Source organism: Syzygium oleosum, unplaced genomic scaffold (assembly GCF_021117445.2).
Source record: "Syzygium oleosum isolate NSW1041296 unplaced genomic scaffold, Sole_v2.1 Sole_v2.02, whole genome shotgun sequence".
Taxonomy (NCBI): Eukaryota; Viridiplantae; Streptophyta; class Magnoliopsida; order Myrtales; family Myrtaceae; genus Syzygium; species Syzygium oleosum.
The window spans coordinates 12908478-12929240 of record NW_026607486.1 but is presented as its reverse complement, the minus strand read 5'-3'; the positions used below and the strand labels follow the sequence as shown (position 1 = coordinate 12929240).

The window sequence follows — 20763 nt, the reverse complement described above, 5'->3', positions numbered from 1 at the left end:
AAATTCCGAGCTCGTTCTTCATTGTGGGAGTGTTTCCTTGTGGGGGGGGGGGAACCGACACCCATTTGACGAATTTTAGGAAAAACAAATGTTACCTAATTATGCTCGCATCTCATCTCATGAAAGGAGTTTCTCGTTACTAATAACAATAATATAATAGGTTTAGCAAAAGCAACAACGATATCCTAGGGAACATGTATGTGGAGATAAAAATATTTTATGTGCACGATTAAATAAACGGGAACATGTACGTACGTACTCTATTTTACAAAAAAAAAAAAATGAAAACTCGCTTTTTAAAAAAAATAGGATAGGGTTACCAAAAACGAACCATCTCGAGTCCCAACTAGTTCCAAATTCCAATGTTCGACCACTTCGGAACTAAGTATTTCATTCCAACATACGTTTATTTTAATCTCCCGTCCTCGCAAGAACACTCATTCCTCGTATAAATCGATGTAATCTAGCGACGGATTTTTGTGCCGGCTGGGGACTTGTCCAAACCCCGACTGAACATGAGTTGAGACTTCCATGACCGTTGACTTTACGGGACATGTTGAATTTGTTTTGGTTTTTCTTGAGAAATATGGAACAAAACTATTATTTATAAATCTAAAAGAATTTGAGTTTGTAGTTGATGGGGTGGACGAAACCAATTTTTATAAAATCTCATTGTTTGTTGATACGTGATCGGTATGATTTTTTTACGAGTAATATCTAAAACTTGCTCCGCCACTATAGAGGAAAAGTTTAGAAATCGGAGATAATTGGAAACGCCCATATGAAGATTGCGCTCACATATATCAAATATCATCTCCAGTTTTGAATAGCTAAAAGGTACATTTTGAGTTTCGGCATTTCATATCAACTTATATTATGATATTGCTATTTCGTTATAAAAGTCGCTATTTTTCCTTTCTAAACTACCCTCGCCCCGAAAAAACAACCTGCAAATCCAAACCCTCGCGGCCTATTGCCAGCCTCGGGCAGCCGGCTTCAGATCCATCCCGATTAGGTCGTGGTTTGGTCTCCCATGCCACACGGCCAAGGGAGACCTGCGAGCTCTATCACGAGGCTCACACTAGCCACGCGAGGCAGAGCTTGCGGGCCTAGTCAAGTCGAGCTCTTAGGGCAGGATATTCAAATATTAAACCACGCATTCATTTAACAGCTTAAACTTTTAAAACAGTTGATAATAATCTCACTCAATCTCACATTGTATTATAGCATGAGGTTTCGAGTTCAGATATTTTCAGGTCCCTATTAAACCATGTCTTCATCTGCGTGTGGGATGAGAAAATGTTTAGGAAAATGATACAAATTGTCCTGACTTAATGTACAATGTGACCTCTAAATTTACAATTCAAGTTTAGAGACGACGTTGAACAATATTATCTCGAAATGTTTTCAATAGGCCTCGGGGAAATTTCGAGATGGTATTTTTTGACAATTTTCCGAAATTAAAACTCGCCCGAAATAACGGCTCGCCAGGCCCCAGCCAGAACAAAGAAGCAAGCTGTCGGACGAGGAGGGCAGAGGGACAGGGTAATAACGGCGGCATCGGGAGGGTAAATCTGTCCACGAGAGGGACTCCCTCCTCTTTACAGAAACAGCCATATAGCTTCCCCACCCCCTTCTTACCAGTTCATCGTCGTCGTCGTCATCATCAGCAGAAACAACAACAGAGAGAGACAGAAGAGAGAGGGAGAGGGAGAGAGAGAGAGAGAGAGAGGGAGGGAGAGGGAGGAGCGCAGACGGATAACCGCAAAAGCATCACCGTCTCCCGCTCGTTTTCTTCACTCTCTTCCGCCCTCGAGAACAGAAAGCGACAGTAGAAACCCTCGCCGCCCTTTTGAACTAGTACTTCTCCTTCTGCTCTGCTCCCCCCACCCTCTCTCTCTCTCTCTCTCTCTCTCTCTCTCTCTGTGAGCAGAAACAGAGAGATGGTTCTGGGTCCCAGCGGCGTCGCCTGGATGGAGGACTTGGGCGAGGAAGACGAAGTCTCCTGGACCAGAGACGCCGCCGCCGCCGCCGCCGGCAACGGCGGGGAAGCGGCGCAGCCCAAGGACGACGACGACGACATCGCCATGGGGGGAGCTTCCCTCACCACCTTCAAGTCCATGCTCGACGCCGACTGGTCCTACTTCGGGACCAACCCGTCGCACCATTCCCAGCAGCAGCAGCAGCAGCAGCTCCAGCAGCTGCAGCCTCCTCCGGAAATGGCCGACCTGTCGTTCTCCTCCGCCCCGATTCCCGACAGCGCCCTCCTCCTCCACCACCACCACCACCACCACCCACACCCGCTGGACTCCTCCTCCTCCTGCTCGCCGTCGCAGGCCTTCGTCCTCGACCCCTCGCAGACCCACCAGCCGTTCATGCCGTCCAAGAACTGCTTCACCTCCCTCCTCAACGTCGCCTGGAACAATTCCTTCGACAATGGCTTCGATTTGGGCTGCGACGCCGCCGGGCTTTTTGGCTCGGTGCAGGGCAATCAGACCTCGAGCGCGTCGCTTCTGATGGGCGGCTCTGAGCTGGGCTCCGGTTCCGAGCTGCTGCCAGTGCCGCCTCGGCTCGTCCCGCTCGCCGAAAGCTCAGCCCAATTGCCAGGCGGCGGGTTCGGGCTGACTGGGTTCGAGGGCTTTGAGAGCCCTGGCAACCCACTTTTCGCGAACAGGTCTGCCAAGGTCCTAAGGCCTCTTGAGGTTTTCCCCCAGACGGGTGCTCAGCCGACTCTGTTTCAGAAGAGAGCTGCCCTGAGAAATGGGTCCGGCAGTAATGGCGACGGGGCTGAGAAATTGGGGAATTTGGAGATCTCGGTGTCAAGGTTGGCTGAATTGGACAAGAAGAGGAAGAAGATTGATGAGGGTAACAATGACGAATTGAGCTTTGATGGGTCCGGCTTGAATTATGATACCGATGAGGGTAATGAGAGCGGGAAGGCTGCAGAGGACTCGAAGTACGATGGGTGCAATTCGAATGCAAACAGCACGGTCACAGTCGGCGATCAGAAGGGGAAGAAGAAGGGGCTGCCGGCGAAGAATCTGATGGCTGAGCGGCGCCGGAGGAAGAAGCTGAATGATAGGCTGTACATGCTTAGGTCGGTAGTGCCCAAGATCAGCAAGGTGAGAAGTTTCTCTGAGAAAGTTGCAAATTTTTTTTTTTTTGGAAGTTTCTCTTTGCGAGTGTTTTATTGATTAAATGGATGTTATTTGCATGTTTGTAGCCAGATCGTACTTCGAGTGGGTTCGGTTAGCTATATAAAACCCGTGTCTTGTCTGTGATTGCTTTCCATGTTTTAGAGTCTAATCATGTGTTGCCAATGATCTCTTAAGTGGACCATCTCTGCCTACTGCACAGAGAAGTATAGCCATAATGGCTCTTTACTTCACTAGCATTTCAGTTGTGGATCTTTAGAAGAGTTTTACGAGTTCTTGTGAACCTATTGGATCTTCAGATACAAGTGCTATGCTAAAAAAAAGCCAGTGAATAGAGTGACTCTCCGGCCACATTTTAAAATAAAAGATGAGAAATAGAATCGATGTGTCTTAGGATAGGATGTGAGAACTTTGTGCACTGATAAAAGAAGACTAATCGTTTGCTTTCTAACACTCTGTCATCGTAACTTCTGATGTTCTGAATTATGCCTGGCAGATGGATAGAGCTTCAATTCTGGGGGATGCCATTGACTACTTGAAGGAGCTTCTGCAGAGGATCAATGACCTCCATAACGAGCTAGAATCGACCCCGCCTGGATCCATGTTGCCTCCTTCGACAAATTTTCATCCGTTGACACCGACTCCGCCCACCCTTCCTTGCCGTGTGAAGGAAGAACTGTGCCCGAGCTCCTTGCCAAGTCCTAAGGGCCAGCCTGCAAGAGTAAATTTCTATCATCTGATTATGCTCGCTGTTAATCTTGACATGTTACTTCAGTTGTATCGTGCACTAAACTTTCTAGAAAATTTCGAGCCTTAGGTGTTTGGTGCATTCATGGAAACTTCAGGTTTCAATGGAGTGAATTTATGAAATATAATTACCATCACGAAATTATGTTCTCCTTTACATTAAGGAGGTACGGAAAATAGCAATTAAAGTGGTTCTTGCAATTGACTCAAGTTGCAGGGTATACTAATTCGTTGATGGCTTCAGTGCTCAAGTTAGGCATACTAATAGTCATTCGATTTTTGTGAGAAACTTTAATTTGTCTCGCCAATCAAATGTTGATTTCATTCTCTTCTCCAAATTTTGAACCTGCTTTCAAATGGTTTATAAGAGATTAGACATCCGAGATCGGTCTAACGATCATTTCTTTTATTTATCTTATAGCACCAAAATCCTTTTGCTTATGTAGTTTCTTCCTTTGTAGTTGAATTCAAAACAAGAATGCACAGATTTGGGTGTTAAATGTTATGATCTACTTTAAAGCATTTAACTAGCATTAGGGCCTTAATCTAGCCTTGGATTCACAAAGTAATACGTCCTCCTTTTCTACAACCAAATTATTATTTACATCAATCGAATCATTTCTTTTACGTATTCCAAGTACATTCTAATCTGTGCATAAGCACCCTGTTTTACTTTTTGCAGGTCGAGGTTAGAGTGAGGGAAGGGAGAGCAGTGAACATCCACATGTTTTGTGCACGCAGACCGGGGCTCTTGCTCTCCACCATGAGGGCTCTAGACAACCTTGGGTTGGACATTCAACAGGCTGTCATCAGCTGTTTCAACGGATTCGCTTTGGATGTTTTCCGAGCTGAGGTGCGTTTCATTTTCTTTCTCCTTGTCCTACGCATAGTTTGACTCAGCACGCAAACTATGCTATACTACCTTTTGCTAGAGGTACTGAACTCGTGTTCTGCTGCCATGCACCTTTCGTTCTTGCTGACAAGCCAGCGTTGAGATGGCTAACTGAAACATAAATGAAGATGATGCACATTATGAAGTGCATGATGCAAGAGAATACCGAAGAAAAGCACAATAAACAATAACTCGTATTAGCATTAATTAGAACGATACGGCTGTAACGTATTAAGTGAAAATATTGTCGTGACATCTTTAAAGATACTACCATCTATGCATCTCCATTTGGCAATCTGTCAATCTGTTCTCATTAACAAGACAATACCAAACCATATGCATATTCCAACAAAATCCTTGAAATGCACCAACATAAGTGAAGAAACATGGCTCATGCTTGCCTTCTTTTTCACTCGCCGTCTATTAATCATTTCTTCGATTTCGGTTCGTTTCATGTCTCAGCAATGTAGGGAAGGTCAAGATGTCCTCCCAGAACAGATCAAGGCAGTCCTCTTAGATTCAGCTGGCTTCCATGGGATGGTGTGACTTGAGGAGACTAGATTAACTGAAGCGAAGCCGGCGCTAACCCTAGTTTCCGTTGAGCTATTTAGTCTTTTTAATTGTAAATGCTGCCTCCTCTGGTATGCTGAAGCAGAAATTAGGTTAGCTAGTTTAATGTTGCATTTCGAGGTTGAATTACTTACTTACCTAAATGGGATGTACTTCCATGAACATGCTTCTAGAGAGCAAGATGATGTTCTAAAGTTTCCAGTTTCAAAGATAGAAATTTGCTCTCCCTTTTCTTTTCAGTTTGTTTGTTGTTTCATTTGTGCTCCCAGTTCATGTGCTTGTGTTGTGAGATGCATTTTTCCTTTTACTTAAGGTCTTGAGGATGCTGGGGAATGTGATGGCTATGTGTTCTCTAGTAGCTGTACTGAGACCTCTTGTGAACTGTGAAAATTTGGAGGCATGGGATTGGGAGTCAGTATGCTTGGTAGCTGCCTAGCTAAAGCAGAGTGTGATTTTGATAGCTGTGCTGCGCTAATGGTTCAAGCACACTCTTGGTCCCCTAACTTGTGTTGTTTGTGTAATTGGGTCATCGTTTTCACAGTCCAATTCTTTGATTCCTTAAATTTATGCAGCGTCTGATTATTAACACCATCGAATCGGTGACGCGGCATTGTTGATGTGGCGAAAATTGACACGCGGCGCCAAGTTCGCATCTCAAAAGCTGAATGGTTAGAAATTTTGTGAGAGGGAAACTGCCGTGACCCGGCTGCCACCGAAGGTTTGGCAACTCCGGCGGGCCCTTGCATGACCTGCGTGTGAGAGAGAGAGAGAGAGTTGTTGCCATCCTTACTAGTCCGCTGCTTTAGTGGGTTTAACTGCCAAAAAAAGAAAAACGAAAGGGTTCAAGTGCGAGAATAAGTTGGGGACCAAAAGTGTATAGAAGCCGTTGGGTACTAACCTTTACATGCATGCACGCTCTTCTTCTGGGGTGGATTCTCAAAAGTCGATATGCCCGTCTCCAAAGGAAGCAACTGATACGCTGGTATGAAACATCGACGGCTTGAAATGGTATCGAATGTGTATCTTGAATTTCTAAGGCTAGGACGGAGAAATCATCTTTCAAATGCAGAAATGTCAAAGACTCATTACTATCTTTTCCAGATTGTTCAATCAAGAAGAAAAGCCAAAAGCTACCCATAAACTCGGACTTCGAAAAGCCTACAGCCTAAAGCCATGTGACAGAAAAGCAGAGGCTATGAATGAATAGAGATTCTCCCCGGGCAAAATTTGTTTCGTCCGAGGTCTCGTGTGGGGAGGTGTGGCAAAGCAAGGTGGTGATGTGACATGGAGAAGATAATTTTCTTCGGGAAACATCTTAGAAAGAATTAGGAAGAAGAAGACAAAGGTGGGTCGGGATGATTAAGGGCTTGTTTGTTTCGGGGAAAACTTAATATCTTTCGGGAAATCATTTTTTAGGTTAATATTTTCCCTTTTCGGGTTAGGAATTCATTTTTCTAACTTTAAGCATTCATATTTTCTTTGACAGTAAATGATTTTCCGTTGACTAATCATCTTCGGAAAATCAAAAAGTGTGCAAGTTCAAAAAATTAATTCGTGGAAAGTTTTTTCGCTCAAAAAAAGAAGCGATTGCTTCTCTGAAGTCATAACCGTGTCACTCCTTGCCTTACTTCTATTCACTTCGCAATTCCAAATATCATGGTTATAGGAAAATGGCGAAATATCAATCTACATATGGATACAGTATAAGTATATATAGCCGTTAGATGTGATCTCACTTATTTCTTGAGTTCTATTGATAATCGAGTTTATTCATGAAAAAATAGATTTTATGGATTGAACTAAAGGCTAATTTTGGAGGGGGCAAAAAATCACTCATCAATTATATTTATAAGATTTCCCTCTAAATTTTAAATTGGAAAAAATAATTGAATTTTGGTGTATATCGTTAATTTATGTATAATAATGTTTGAAATTCTAAATTGAGGTGTTTCGTATCAAATAACAGCAAAATGGTGAGGCACAAAATTTTGAAATTTTTTTAAAAAAATTAGCCCTTTGAAAGTATCAACAACTCACAGTATGATTTGCATTAATCCTATTAATAACTCAGGATAAATGCATTGAAAATCCTAAAACTTATCACGAAAGCGCACTTGAGCCCTAAAACTTGTCAAATTTATCCAGTCAAGTCTTTCGATTGCACATTCATGACAACTTTTGACTTGTGAGGACTCGTTTGCACTTTTTAAAAGTTTGGGGACTTAATTGTACTTTCCTGACAATTTTTAGGACTTTCAATGCACTTATCTCAATAATTTATCAGCATCTTGGCCAAATCGAAATAAATCAAAACTTCAAGGGCCAATTTGCAATTTCTTTGATAAAAAAAAAAGCGGCACATCTCTAAACCCTAGAAAACCCACCCCCAACAGCAATCGCTAGGGTTTTGACTCTCTACCTCGAAGCCTCCTTCTTCTTCTTCTCCCATGGCGTGCACGATCGACTTTCGCTCGCTCGACGAGGGCTTCGGCGGCAAGACCTACAAGCGCAAGCGCGAGTCCCAATCCTCCGCCGCGGCCGCCGATGACGGCGCCGCCATGGAGATCGACGAGGCCCGCCCCCCGCCGTCGAAGCGGACGGCGATCCCCTCGCTGGAGGACCCCGACCGGCCGACCGCCGCCCCGGCGTTCTCCTTCGGGGGGCCGACCTACGACGGGGTGATCGCGGGGAGGGTGTCGGGGCGGAAGTGGAAGCAGCCGCGGAGGCAGCGGGCGTCGGCGGCGCGGGCGAGCGTGAAGGGGACGAGCTTCGAGGAGAGGGAGAGGCAGAAGGAGATAAAGAGGGCGTACAGGGAGAGGATGGCGGAGCTGAAGGAGACGATAAGGGCGAACAAGGCGGAGAAGAGGAGGAAGAGGGAGGAGAGGGAGAAGAAGAAGAAGGAGAACATACTGAGGTCGGGGACGAAGCTCCAGAAGATCACCAACCCGAAGACGCTGAAGAAGCTCGCCAAGTCGAAGCAGAGGAAGCTGCTCAAGGTCGTCCCTGACGAGATGGTCAAGAAGTGATGCTTTCTGTGTTCTTTTTTCCAGCGTAACTTTTTTGGGCTCATAATTTTGCAGTTTGTGTCGTTTTATGTATAAGAAAATGAAGTTTTGAATGAGATTAAGGTCACGTTCATCTCTTGATCTTGCCTTCTTTTAAGTCTTCATGTTCTTTGGTGATTCCTTGGGCTTAAATCCGATTGATATCAGCCGATTGGAGTGGTGAAATCAGCAGGCTGTAATGGGTTCAACCTCGTGTCCGATCTCTAGTTAGGAATGACAAGATCGATTCAGGATCATGATTATCTCATGATCTTGCCTTCTTTAAGTCTTCATGTTCTTTGGTGTTTCACTTCGAACCGGATTGATATCGGCTGATTGGAGTCTTGAAATCTGCAGAGAGTGTAATGGGTTGAACCCCATTTTCAGTTTCTGGTGAGGGATGAGAAGATCGAACAGGATCGTGTTTATCCCATAATCTTGCCTTCTTGAAGTCTCCATGTTCTTTGGGTGATTCGCTGAATACGAATCTGATTGATATCAGCTGATTGGAGTCATGAAATCTGCAACAGGTGTAATGGGTTTAACCCCATTTTCAGTTTCTGGTGAGGGATGAGAAGATATATCTCAGGATCGTGTTCATTTCATAATCTTGCCCTCTTGAAGTCTCCATGTTGTTTGGTGATTTCACTGGGTTTGAATGTTCATTGATATCAGCTGACTGGAGTGTTGAAATATGCAAAAGAGTGCAGTGGGTGTAACCTCATTTTCAATCTCTGGTGAGGGATTGTGATGCACAGAACCGGGATGTTAGAGCCTCCTGAGATGGTCTCTTTGACGAAATGCTTGATGCTCAGCCTCTGATCATACCTCTAGCAATTATCGACACAATTCATTAACAAGACATGCACACTACAAGTATTATTGTGATCTTTCTAATTTCATTCAATGTGGCCATTAAAGTTTGAACTTTATTTGTTTGTTCAATTTCATCATTAAACTATTATGTTTTGGCTCCCTCTCTCTCTTATGGCCTTCGTTTTGAGAATGACGAGAGTCATCAAATGATCTATAAGATTTGATAAACCTCGATAACCCTTAAGTAAGACTAGTAATTTTCGACACAACTCAATTGACAGAGCAAACACACTGCACGAATTTATTGCTCGTGTAAACTTAATCCTAACGAATAATAAATATATCGGGTATGAATCGATTTTGTACTTATTTATGACGCGTTTGAACTCGTGTACTTAAGTAATTTAAAATGTTCTTTGTGTTAACATGACATGTTTGTCTATAAATGATTACAACATGTAAACACAAGTAAACATTTGTATATATTCATATCTTAAATGTTTTGTGTTGTGTAATCTTATTAAATAAGGGGTTACATTTGGGTGTGATGTTGTAACCTAATTTTTAAACTTTTTTTTTGTGGGTTAAACCTAAATTTTACTCGGTGCAATTGAGAGAATAAAAAAACACTTTAGGGACTAAACTAGACAATTAAATAAAGTCTGGAATGAAACAAAAACAAAGATAAGTCTTGAAATATTTAGTCTGCATCAATATATTGCGTCAATGATTTTAACGGAAGGACCACAATAAACCACTTTATTTCAAATTTTAGAGACAACATTGACAAAAAAAAATAGTTTAGAGATGACATTAAATAGGAAGCAAAAGTTCAAGAACTACTAGCGTGATTACCCTTTATTATATTGGAAGATCAGATCGTCATGTGTGCTCCTTTGGAATGGACTAATTTTATCACGAATTATCTTTTCGATTCCAATTGCAGTAGTGAATTCGCCGTTTGATTCTACTTGGAATGCCCATCAATTATTTCATAATTTGATTCAAGGTATTTCAAGTGAATTACCACGAAATTAGAATTGGTTCGCCTCGGTACCTAGTCGAATTATACCGAAAATTACGCGATTTGGCCCGACTTCATATATGTTTAGAAGTAATAATTTCTTCAAATTTGGATGCATATAAGTTGGCTTATCGATTACACATAATACGATAAAAAAATACGCATTTTTTTATTTGATTAATTATTTTTAATTCTTGGTGGCAAGCAATTCTTGTCGATTGAATCAGTGATATGGATGCTTTCCGTTTAAAGAAACGGGACAGTGAAGAAGCGAACTCTGTTCTTGTCAGAACAAACACAGGGGAGTGCTTCATGTAATGATCAGGAAAAGAACCAACGACCGGAGCTCCAACCGCCACCAACGGTCGAGCCTGTGGCGAAACTGCACGGACCTCCGCGCGTTGAAGCAGATCCAGGCTTCCCTCGTCGTCAGAGGCTTCAATTCGAACCGCGCGGCTCTGCGGGAGCTCGTCTTCGCCGGCGCGATCGCCGTCTCGGGCACCATCGGCTATGCCCTCCGGGTGTTCGCTCAAATTGCTGAACCGGATCTCTTCATGTGGAACACCGTGATAAGAGGCGCGGCTCAGAGCCTAAACCCTTCCGATGCCGTCCGCCTCTATTCCCAGATGGAGGGCCGGTTCGTGAAGCCGGATGATTTCACGTTCCCGTTTGTGCTCAAGGCTTGCACTAAGCTTTCTCGTGTCAAGACGGGTTTCGGCATCCATGGGAGGATTATTAAGTTTGGTTTTGAGTCTAACACGTTCGTGAGGAACACCCTTATCTATTTTCATGCTAACTGTGGCGCACTGGGCATCGCGAGATATTACTTTGAGGGCTCGGCGAAGAGGGATGTCGTGGCCTGGTCGGCACTGACAGCCGGGTATGCTAGGAGAGGGGAGCTACGTGTCGCTCGGCAGCTATTTGATGATATGCCTGTGAAGGATCTGGTTTCTTGGAACGTGATGATTACGGGCTATGCAAAGAGAGGGGAGATGGAAACTGCGAGGAAGCTTTTTGACCAGGCTCCGGAGAGGGATGTCGTGACGTGGAATGCGATGATCGCTGGTTACGTGCTTTGTGGGGGTAATGAGCAGGCGTTGGGGATGTTTGAGGAGATGAGAAGAGTGGGAGAGAAGCCGGATGAAGTGACAATGTTGAGCCTGTTGTCTGCTTGTGCAGAAATGGGAGATTTGGAGGTTGGGCAAAAGATGCACCATTCGCTTTTGGAGTTGTGTTTAGGAGATTTGGGTGTGCTACTTGAAAACGCACTCATAGACATGTATGCCAAGTGTGGTAGCATCGAAAGGGCGTTTGCAGTATTCCATAGCATGAGAGAAAAAGACGTATCGTCATGGAATTCGATTATAGGAGGTTTGGCTTTTCATGGCCATGCCGAGAATTCTATTAATCTGTTTAGGGAGATGCAGAGGTTGGAAATCAAGCCGAACGAGATAACCATGGTCGGAGTTCTAGTTGCATGTAGTCATGCTGGCAAAGTTGAAGAGGGTCGTCGATATTTCAATATGATGAGAGATAGATACAATATTGAGCCAAACACAAGGCACTGTGGGTGTATGGTGGATATGCTAGGACGTGCTGGGCTACTGGACGAAGCATTCGAGTTCATTCAATCAATGGAGATAGCACCTAATGCCATCATTTGGAGGACTCTGCTAGGGGCTTGTAGAGTTCATGGAAACGTTGAGTTAGGAAAACTTGCAAACGAGAAGCTGCTGTCTATGAGACATGACCAGAGCGGTGACTACATTTTGCTTTCTAACCTCTACGCTTTGAAAGGGGAGTGGGATGGCGTCGAGAAGGTGAGGAAATCCATGGGCGACAGGGGAGTGAGGAAAGAAGCTGGGTATAGCCTCACCGAAGGAGATGGCAAAGCACTCATGTACTATTTGTTCGATTCAAAGCCTAGGTTGGGCTCCAGAAACAAAGCATATGGAGTTGGGAGAGGATAAAGAATTTTACTTTTCTGAAGCGAGCAAGCTACCAATTTTAATTCCAGTCTGAATTTGAGTTCTTTCTTTCCACTCGAAGGAATACTACTGAGCCGGCGAACTGCATTACTCGCTTCTGCAAACAATGGGGGAAGAAACTCATTTTCATCTAGGTTCCAACAAGATCGAATGGCTAGTTTTTGTCCAGCATAGTTCCATTAGCAGATTGCTTGTTAAAGCCGCAAAGTAAATGATAAAGGCGATTAAAATTGGGGAAATTGGTGACGACAGTCAGCATCAGAGCTAGCTCAAACTTACTCCGCAATCCATTGATCTCCACACTTTTGAGCTCACAAAAAATAGGAACAAGTCCGATACGCACATGGCGACCCAAGCATGTTGATGCGAGGCAGAAGTTCAGAGAGACCCAAAGTGTCTCTGAATTCTTCCTCCCAGAAGATTGTCAGAGGATATCGATAGCAGTTCCTTCCAACCACCCCAAAAGTAGCATTATCTTTCTTAGCCGTCATGTAATCAAGTTAGGACGACGGAAGAATCACTATCGGTAACAGATGAACTGGAGGAACACAAAACCAAGTGGTCATTTTTAATGGGTCTAGTTTATGCAGTTAAGGTGTCGTTCATCATAAAGAGTCCTTTCCTTCCTTGGTAGTGGTTTATGGCGCAGCACCTCTTGGCTAAGTTTTTTTTCAAGCCTGGCCACATTCCAATTAGCAAGACGCATGAATGTGGCCCGGGAAAAAAATTTACACAACGTTCAGCATCAAACCTCGCATGCCAACTTCAGTTCTAACTAGGCCAACAATATTTCAAGAATGACTGCCATAGCTGCTGCTACTCCGCCCTACTGGTCAGTCTCAATCCAACCATTAAACTATCATCAAAAGGCGATGCATCTTTTACCAAGAAAAAACATCAGAAGCCAACAACTGAACCACTGCCATATCATAAATGCAAGTATATGTAGTCATAGTTCAAAGGCTTTCGGAAGAAGAGACTGTACATGAGAAGTAAGAGAAATTGCTGTCCCATTGAGATGTTCTCTTGTTGATGCAAAACAGAAACGAATGAAACAAATTCCACATTCTCTAACAGTAGAGACATAAATAATCAGCATTCAGACATGACATTGACGCCTCGTTGACTACATTTTTTTTTTGAAGTCACAACATCTCTAAAATACACAGGAACAATAGCTTGGCCTATTCTTGGTCCACCTTACCAAGATCCAAGAGATCTCAAGAGTTCAATTCGTCTCTTTCCCCTCCCCTATCTTACCTATCCCAAAAAAGGGGGGAAAATTTAGATACACTTGGCTTGTTGAGGAGATGTATACATGCATTGTAAACAACTAGAGTCAAGGATCAGCTCCAACTAGAGCCTGCTGAAATATAAAGGCTTTGAAGGAAGATATCAATCTTACTTTGTTCCGAAAAACTGAATTTGAGAAAAAAGCACCTACCACTGAGCTTCCATGAGTAAGTGAACGGACACAGATGACCCCAACTAAACTAAAACCAAGTGGCTCATAGTTTAGGAGCTGGGCTCATTACAAGACAGTTGTGCACCTCCAGGTGCAACTGCAGTCAGTTACGGTAGTTCTTGCTTGTAGTTGGTCAAGGAAGCAAGTAGCTCGATTTAGCACTTACTTTGTATGCACATCAGACCAAACAATACAGCGCCCTGGCACCTGGTTCATAGAAAAAACAAGCAAGTCTTTCTGCCACTTGTCAGGTGCTCCGTCAAATCTCCATATTTGCTATATCCTGAGCATCCACAGCACTTAGAACAGGTTCAACAGTTATTTCAGCCTCAGATGTCTTGGTATGAAAAGTTTCTGTTTCATCATTCTCTTCAATCTCCTCCGCTTTAACATCTGCTATAACCTGAAGAAGGTCCAAGGGGGTGGCAGCAGGGTCCAGTTCAAGGCATCCCTTGGGAGCATTGGGAGCTTCGTGACCAGTAAGCATGTATGAGGGAACCTGATGTGAAAATCGGAACATCTCTTCTCTCGGAATCCTTCTGATTTCCCTGAGGTCCAGATGCCGGTGAAACACTGCCCTGAATCCGGCAACTTTCACCAATGGGATGACAAGTACGCCTTGTTCTTCATCATAGTCTTCTAGCACCTCCACCATGTCATACTTATGTATTATCTCATCTGCAGTCAGCTCGTTCCAATTAGGGGACCAATTTCTATAGAGAGCCCAAACATCACCCTTTCTTGGAAATATGCGTATAACACCACGCACACCTTTGGTCCACCGGACCTTGTGAGAGAAGGCATTGGGCGAGTCATGAATCTCATATTTTCCCACTCTGAAATCTCCACAAGTTTTTGAGAAACCAGAAGCAACCCAATTTAAGGGGCCTAATTCACTGTTAGTCTTGGAATTAAGCCAGCTAATGCGCATCTTGAATGGATTTAAGGAAATCACTTTCTGAATCAGGGCATAAAATCTAGGCATCCCATCATCATCGTCATACACTGCCCAAACATGGTTTTCTCTAAATGATTTTTCTGTCCGGTCTTTATCGAAATCATGGAAATCTGGATCCAGGACAGTCATTGACAGCGTCTGCGAAGTTCCACCATCTGTACTTGGAATGCCTGGGAAGGACTTAGCGGCAGAATATTCTTTCTTTGGATCCACAGACTCTCTCGACTTGGTTTTATCATTAGTGCCGCCATCTACAGGAACTTTTCCCACTGACTCACTAGTTTTATCATCATTCCCGTTCCTCTCCCCCTTGCCTGCAGTTTTAGCTATAGTTGCCGAATCTATGTTCTTCTGAATTTCTCTCCGGGCCTTCATAATCAGTATTTTGTGAACTTGAAGCTCAGTCATTTCCCTTGTAGCATTAGGCCTTGTAAAGCCATTAACAGAAACTGCTCCAAAGTTTGCTTGTTTGGAAAAAGGTGCACCCGCACCACCAATTGCCATTCCCATTTGATTGGTAACGTCCCTCCCATGGTTGCTGCCACCGAGATCATCCATACCTTTTCTTCTCTTTACAGCACCAGTGTAACCAGTCGATGACATGCCGCTGTTCTTTCTGGAGACTTGCTTCCTCCGAAGAGCCTCTTCTCTTTTTGTTGCTGCCTGAGCCTCCTCTCGCTCTCTCTTCACTTTCTCATATGCCTGTTGCACCACACTCGCAGCTTGGGCAGCGGTTGAAGCACTACTTGTTCTTGAGAATGGACTCCAGTGGGCGTTGTTTTGCATGTATGAATCATGACCACTGAATCCCCCCACTCCAGTACCGGAAGAAGGCGCATTACTCCTGCCTGAGTTCATTGTGTCCTTGCTACTCACTTGATTTGAGGACTGCTGCTGCTGGGAAAAGTTCCAGGGTGTCGACGACGTAGTTCCATCAGATGGTGGTGGAGCTATTTCTATTGCAAAAAAGGGCTTCTGGCAGTTGGGACATAGCAGGTTGTGATTGAGATAAACTCTGAGATACTCGTATTGCATTTTGCAGCGGTGACAAACTGTCCAAAACGTATTTGGCTTTGTCTTCTGGGAAGAGTGCCGTGCTCGATCCGTAGTCCTATGACTCTTAGCAGATGTATTCGTCGTAGCAGTTGTATTCGTGGTCTTATCGAAATTGTAAAAACTATTGGCCCTTGGAGTTGCTGATGAAGCTCCGGTCGATTTAGGAACCTTTTGGAAGGTTTTTGCAAATCTCTTCTGGTCATATGCTACCCTCCTAACCTTATCTGATAGCAAACTCCAGGCCTGTGATATCAGTTTAAAAGCCCCTTCTGCTCCAATAGACTTGTTCTTATCAGGATGCAGCATGAGAGCAAGCTTCCTATATTGTCTCCTCACTGTCTCTTCATCAGCTGTCGGAACCACACCGAGCACACCGTACCAATCTGGCTCCCCATTGACTTTGTTCTCTGCGGAAACATACACATCAAGCGTCGCTAACATTTGGGTCATGCCTTCGAGTCCTGGATAAAGACTTCGGGCCTTCAAAGCAAACTTTTTTGCCCCTGCCATGTCCCTTGCTATGAACTTTGTCTCAGAAATTTCTTTGGCCCTTGTAGCCTCATCTTTATTGCATTCCATTCGCCCTACCTACACAAAGCCTGTAAACAAAGCGATCAATTTTTGTGTGTCTTCTTACGATTTAGTTGGGGAAGAGAGAGGAGGGAAGGGGGATATAGAAGATTTTACGTAATTGTCTAGTAAACTACTGAAATATCTTTCGCAGTTCCCAAATATCTCAACGAAGCCAACCAATTAATTGAACAGATTCAATTGACCCCGCGACGTTAAGTCAACTAATCGGCATCACCAGCAAGAAGACTTGGGCAACATGTATCAAGTCAAAATCTACCTTAAAAAGTACTTAACACGAAAAATACTCAGAATTTTACAAAACTCACACTTGCAGATCGAACTACCAATAGAAAGTCTACAAAACATATATGATACATCGGAGCTATTAGAGTGGGATCCAGAGCCAAGACAATAACAAGAACATTAATGACATGGCAAAAGTCACAACATCATAGCATGCATATCAATGAAGGAGTCTATGGCTTACCTTAACTAGGAAGGAACTGATTTACATTGAACCCTGTAAAGGCAACTTAGCTTATGCTTACTTCACACGAAAACTAAGCAAACATAGACCATGGCGACGTAAACAAAACGGCAATAGCCAGACTATTAATCATGACCGATATGAATACATTTGTAAATCAACTTAGCAAAATAAAACCCATTTTTCAGAAAACTCACTCGAATTGCTTGCGTCAATAGAAACCCTAGAAGCAGCCACAAGTGAGCACACAAAGAAAATTAGCCCGACACTATACAACAAGAATTCGTGTTTACCTAATAATAGGAGCAGTTGCTTGATGTCAAGCTTCGAGTGCTCAAAGCCACCACTTGCAGACCTCCATTACCATTTTATTCTTTTCGTCAAGTGAATCCCAAAAGAAAAGCCAAAACTGGGCTTTGTTTTTCTTGTCAAAAGTTGCAGCACTTAAACATGCCCTCAGCTCGTTGAGGAAGTGTATGGATATGTGACGTATTGGACCATTAACAAACCAATTGACCTGTCTCTAGTAAAAGTTTTAAAGATCAGAACGCTTGTCTGGTCAGAAAGATTCAAGAAGAGCAGGAGAATCAGAACCAGATTTTACAGTTAAATAGTGATAAGCAACGCCTGCAACAAAGAGAAAGAAGAGACACAGAGGATGAGTTAATATTGCCATACTCGCAGAAGGATTTGGGCAACAAGTATCAAGTAAAAAATGTACCTTAAAAAGCACTTAACACAAAATGAATACTCAGAATTAAAAAAACTCGCAAGAGCAGATTGAACTACTAATTAAAAGTCTACAAAACATGAATGAAACATAGGAGCTACTAGAGCAGGTTCCACTTTTTAGGAATATGAGCTGGGACAACAACAATAATATCATATGGCAAAAGTCACAAACTCAGAGCATGCATATCGATTAAGGAGTCTATGGCGTTACCCTAACCGAAGAAACTGAATTAAACTGAACCTCTTAACGGGTAACTTAGTTTATGCTTACTTTGCATGAAAACTAAACAAACACGAACCATGGCGATGTAACCAAAACCGAATAACAAGACAATTAATAACCGATACGGACTCATCCCTAAATCAACTTAGCAAAGAGAACCATTAGTCAGAAAATTCACTGGAATTGCTTGCATCAATAAAAGCCCTAGAAGCAGACCATTGAAAATGCAAACAAACTAGCCCAACACTTTACAACGAGAATTTGAGCTTACCTAATAATAGGAGCAGTTGCTTGATATCGATTTTCGAGTTCTCAAAGTCACAATGTCCAGACCTCCATCATGAACTTATTCTTTTCCTCACGTAAATCCCCCCCCAAAAAAAGCCAAACTGGGGCGTCGTTTTTCTTGTCAAAAGTCACAACATTTCAATATGCCCTAAGCTCATCGAGGAAGCGCGTGGATGTATGAACCAATTGACACGTCTCTAGTAAAGGTTAAAGATCAATGCTTGTCTGTCACAAAGATTCGAGAAGAGCCGGAGAATCAGAACCAGAATACACAACCTTCAAAAGAGTAACAAGCAACACCTGCAACAAAGAGAAGGAAGAGAAGAAAAGGATGAGTTGCCATTGCCATACTTGCAGAAGGATTTGGGCAACACGTTTCAAGTAAAAAAATGTACCTTAAAAAGCACTTAATGCAAAAAGAACACTCAGAATTTAAACGCGTGCAGATTGAACTACCAATATAAAGTCTACAAAATATAAATGAAAAATAGGAGCCATTAGAGCGGGATCCACATTTCAGGAATATGAGCCGCGTCAATAATGAGAATATTAATGACATGGTAAAAGTCACAAACTCAAGCATGCATATCGACTAAGGAGTCTACGTCGTTACCTTAACTAGGAACGAACTGAATTACACTGAACCTTGAAACGGTCAACTTAGCTAAAGCTTATTTCACATGAAAACTAAGCAAACACGGACCATAACGATGTAGCCAAAACCACAACAACAAGACCATTAATCATGACCAATACGAATTCATCCCTAAATCAACTTAGCAAAGAGAACCATTTGTCAGAAAATTCACTCGAATTGCTTGCATCAATTGAAGCCCTAGAAGCAGACCATGGAACACGCAAAGCAAACTAGCCCAACACTATACAACAAGAATTGAGTTTACCTAATAATAAGAGCAGTTGCTTGATGTCGAGTTTCGGGTTCTCAAAGCCAGCATGTCCAGACCACCATCGCCAACTTATTCTTTTCCTCATGCAAATCCCAAAAACAAAAAAGCCAAACCAGGGCTCCGTTTTTCTTGTCAAAAGTCACAACATTTCAATATGCCCTTGGCTTGTTGAGGAAGCGCGTGGATGTATGAACCAATTGACACGTCTCTAGTAAAGGTTAAAGATCAATGCTTGTCTGTCACAAAGATTCGAGAAGAGCCGGAGAATCAGAACCAGAATACACAACCTTCAAAAGAGTAACAAGCAACGCCTGCAACAAAGAGAAGGAGAGAAGCAGAGGATGAGTTACCATTGTCATACTTGCAGAAGGATTTGGGGAACACTTTTCAAGAAAAAAATGTACCTTAATAAGCACTTGACGCAAAAAAGAATACTAAGAATTTTACGTAACTCGCACGTGCAGATCGAACTACCAATATAAAGTCTACGAAACATAAATGAAACATAGGAGCCATTAAAGCGGAATCCACATTTTAGGACTATGAGCCGCGGCAATAACGAGAATATTAATGACATGGCAAAAGTCACAAACTCAAAGCGTGCATATCGACTAAGGAGTCTACGGCGTTACCTTAACTACGAACGAACTGAATTACACCGAACCTCGTAACGGGCAACTTAGCTAATGCTTACTTCACATGAAAACTAAGCAAACACAGACCGTGGCGGCATAACAAAAACCGCAATAACAAGACCATAATCATGACCAACGTGAATTCATCCCTAAACCAACTTAGCAAAGAGACCCCATTTGTCAGATAATTCACTCGAATTGCTGACATCAATAGAAACCCTAGAAGCAGCCCACCAGTGAACACATACAGAGCATTTCTATCCCAACACTTCACAACAGGAATCCAGGTTTAACAATAACAACAGGCAGCAGTTGCTTGATGTCGAGTTTCGAGTTCTCAAAGCCACCAGGGCCACACCTCCATTACCAATTTATTCCTTTTTCCTCACATGCGGATTTCAAGAGAAACCAGAGAAAAGCCGAACCGGGGTTCCGTTTTTCTTGTCAAAGGTCACAACTTTTCAAACACGCCCCGAGCTGGTCGACGAAGCGCACGGATGTCGTGGCGTGCCCGGATCATTAACGCATCAATCCACACACGTCTCTAGTAAAAGGTTAAGGATCGCCGCTTGTCTGGTCAGAAAAAGATTCAAGAACAGCAGGGGAGAATCAGAACCCAGATTACAGAACCTGTGAAAAGAGAGTGACGAGCGACCACGCCTCTACACAACAGAGAGGAAGGAAGCAGAACCAGGTGATGAAGTTTACCGTCGTCATTTGCTCACGAGGGAGATCAGAGAGATGGGCACGGCAAGAACACGGGCGAGATGGAGAAGAGCGACGCAGGCGATCACCTCCCTCCCTCTCTAGGTCTTGTCCCTGTAAACCTTCAAAACTATATCTCATATTTTTTCTGATGAGAAATGAGAAAATTTATAACACTTCTCGCCCCCCCGCCAATTTGAGTAAGCGAGTCATCGGGGAAGAAAACATCCACGAGCCCGTTTGCCATGGCTCGGGCCCGTGACTGAATTGTAACTGTGCTGTAAAATGCTGTAAATTACATGTATGGACTTTTAAAACAGTGGCGCCTCGACACCGAGAGAAGCCGATGTTGCGTTGGATGTGTTGCGGATGTTGAACTATTTGTTGAATATCTTTAAAAACCATAATGCCTCGTTTTACGATCGGAGCTGTTACTGAAAACGGTGCACGTCGACGATCGCTATCGTGTAGCAGACATTTGCATGGATTCTTTGACT

At 43.3% G+C, this 20763-nt stretch overlaps 4 protein-coding genes across 5 annotated transcripts; 3 read left to right on the top strand and 1 right to left on the bottom strand.

Annotated features, from left to right (window-relative positions):
• Positions 1-1716: 1716 nt before the first annotated feature.
• LOC115681872 (transcription factor ICE1-like) lies at positions 1717-5603 on the top strand. Its single transcript, XM_030605968.2, has 4 exons — positions 1717-3122; positions 3652-3876; positions 4585-4755; positions 5257-5603. The coding sequence occupies exons 1-4, from the start codon at positions 1944-1946 to the stop codon at positions 5338-5340; spliced, it is 1659 nt and encodes a 552-aa protein (XP_030461828.1). The 5' UTR covers positions 1717-1943; the 3' UTR covers positions 5341-5603.
• A 2168-nt stretch (positions 5604-7771) lies between these two features.
• On the top strand, positions 7772-8507 carry LOC115681912 (protein PXR1). The gene has a single exon (XM_030606020.2). It carries the CDS (start codon positions 7812-7814, stop codon positions 8388-8390), a length of 579 nt encoding a protein of 192 aa, XP_030461880.1. The 5' UTR covers positions 7772-7811; the 3' UTR covers positions 8391-8507.
• A 1929-nt stretch (positions 8508-10436) lies between these two features.
• LOC115681832 (pentatricopeptide repeat-containing protein At5g15300-like) lies at positions 10437-12296 on the top strand. The gene has a single exon (XM_030605910.2). It carries the CDS (start codon positions 10566-10568, stop codon positions 12216-12218), a length of 1653 nt encoding a protein of 550 aa, XP_030461770.1. The 5' UTR covers positions 10437-10565; the 3' UTR covers positions 12219-12296.
• A 933-nt stretch (positions 12297-13229) lies between these two features.
• Positions 13230-20395, bottom strand: LOC115681831 (uncharacterized). Of its 2 annotated transcripts, XM_056306381.1 has the most exons (6): positions 20270-20395; positions 19987-20134; positions 18921-19237; positions 18002-18318; positions 17069-17402; positions 13230-16314 (listed from the first exon to the last, which is right to left on the bottom strand). In XM_056306381.1, exon 6 carries the CDS (start codon positions 16292-16294, stop codon positions 13961-13963), a length of 2334 nt encoding a protein of 777 aa, XP_056162356.1. In that variant the 5' UTR covers positions 16295-16314; positions 17069-17402; positions 18002-18318; positions 18921-19237; positions 19987-20134; positions 20270-20395; the 3' UTR covers positions 13230-13960. The 2 variants fall into 2 exon arrangements, with proteins under 2 accessions (XP_056162356.1, XP_030461764.1); XM_030605904.2 differs by lacking the exons at positions 19987-20134; positions 20270-20395 and adding an exon at positions 19796-19819.
• Positions 20396-20763: the final 368 nt, after the last annotated feature.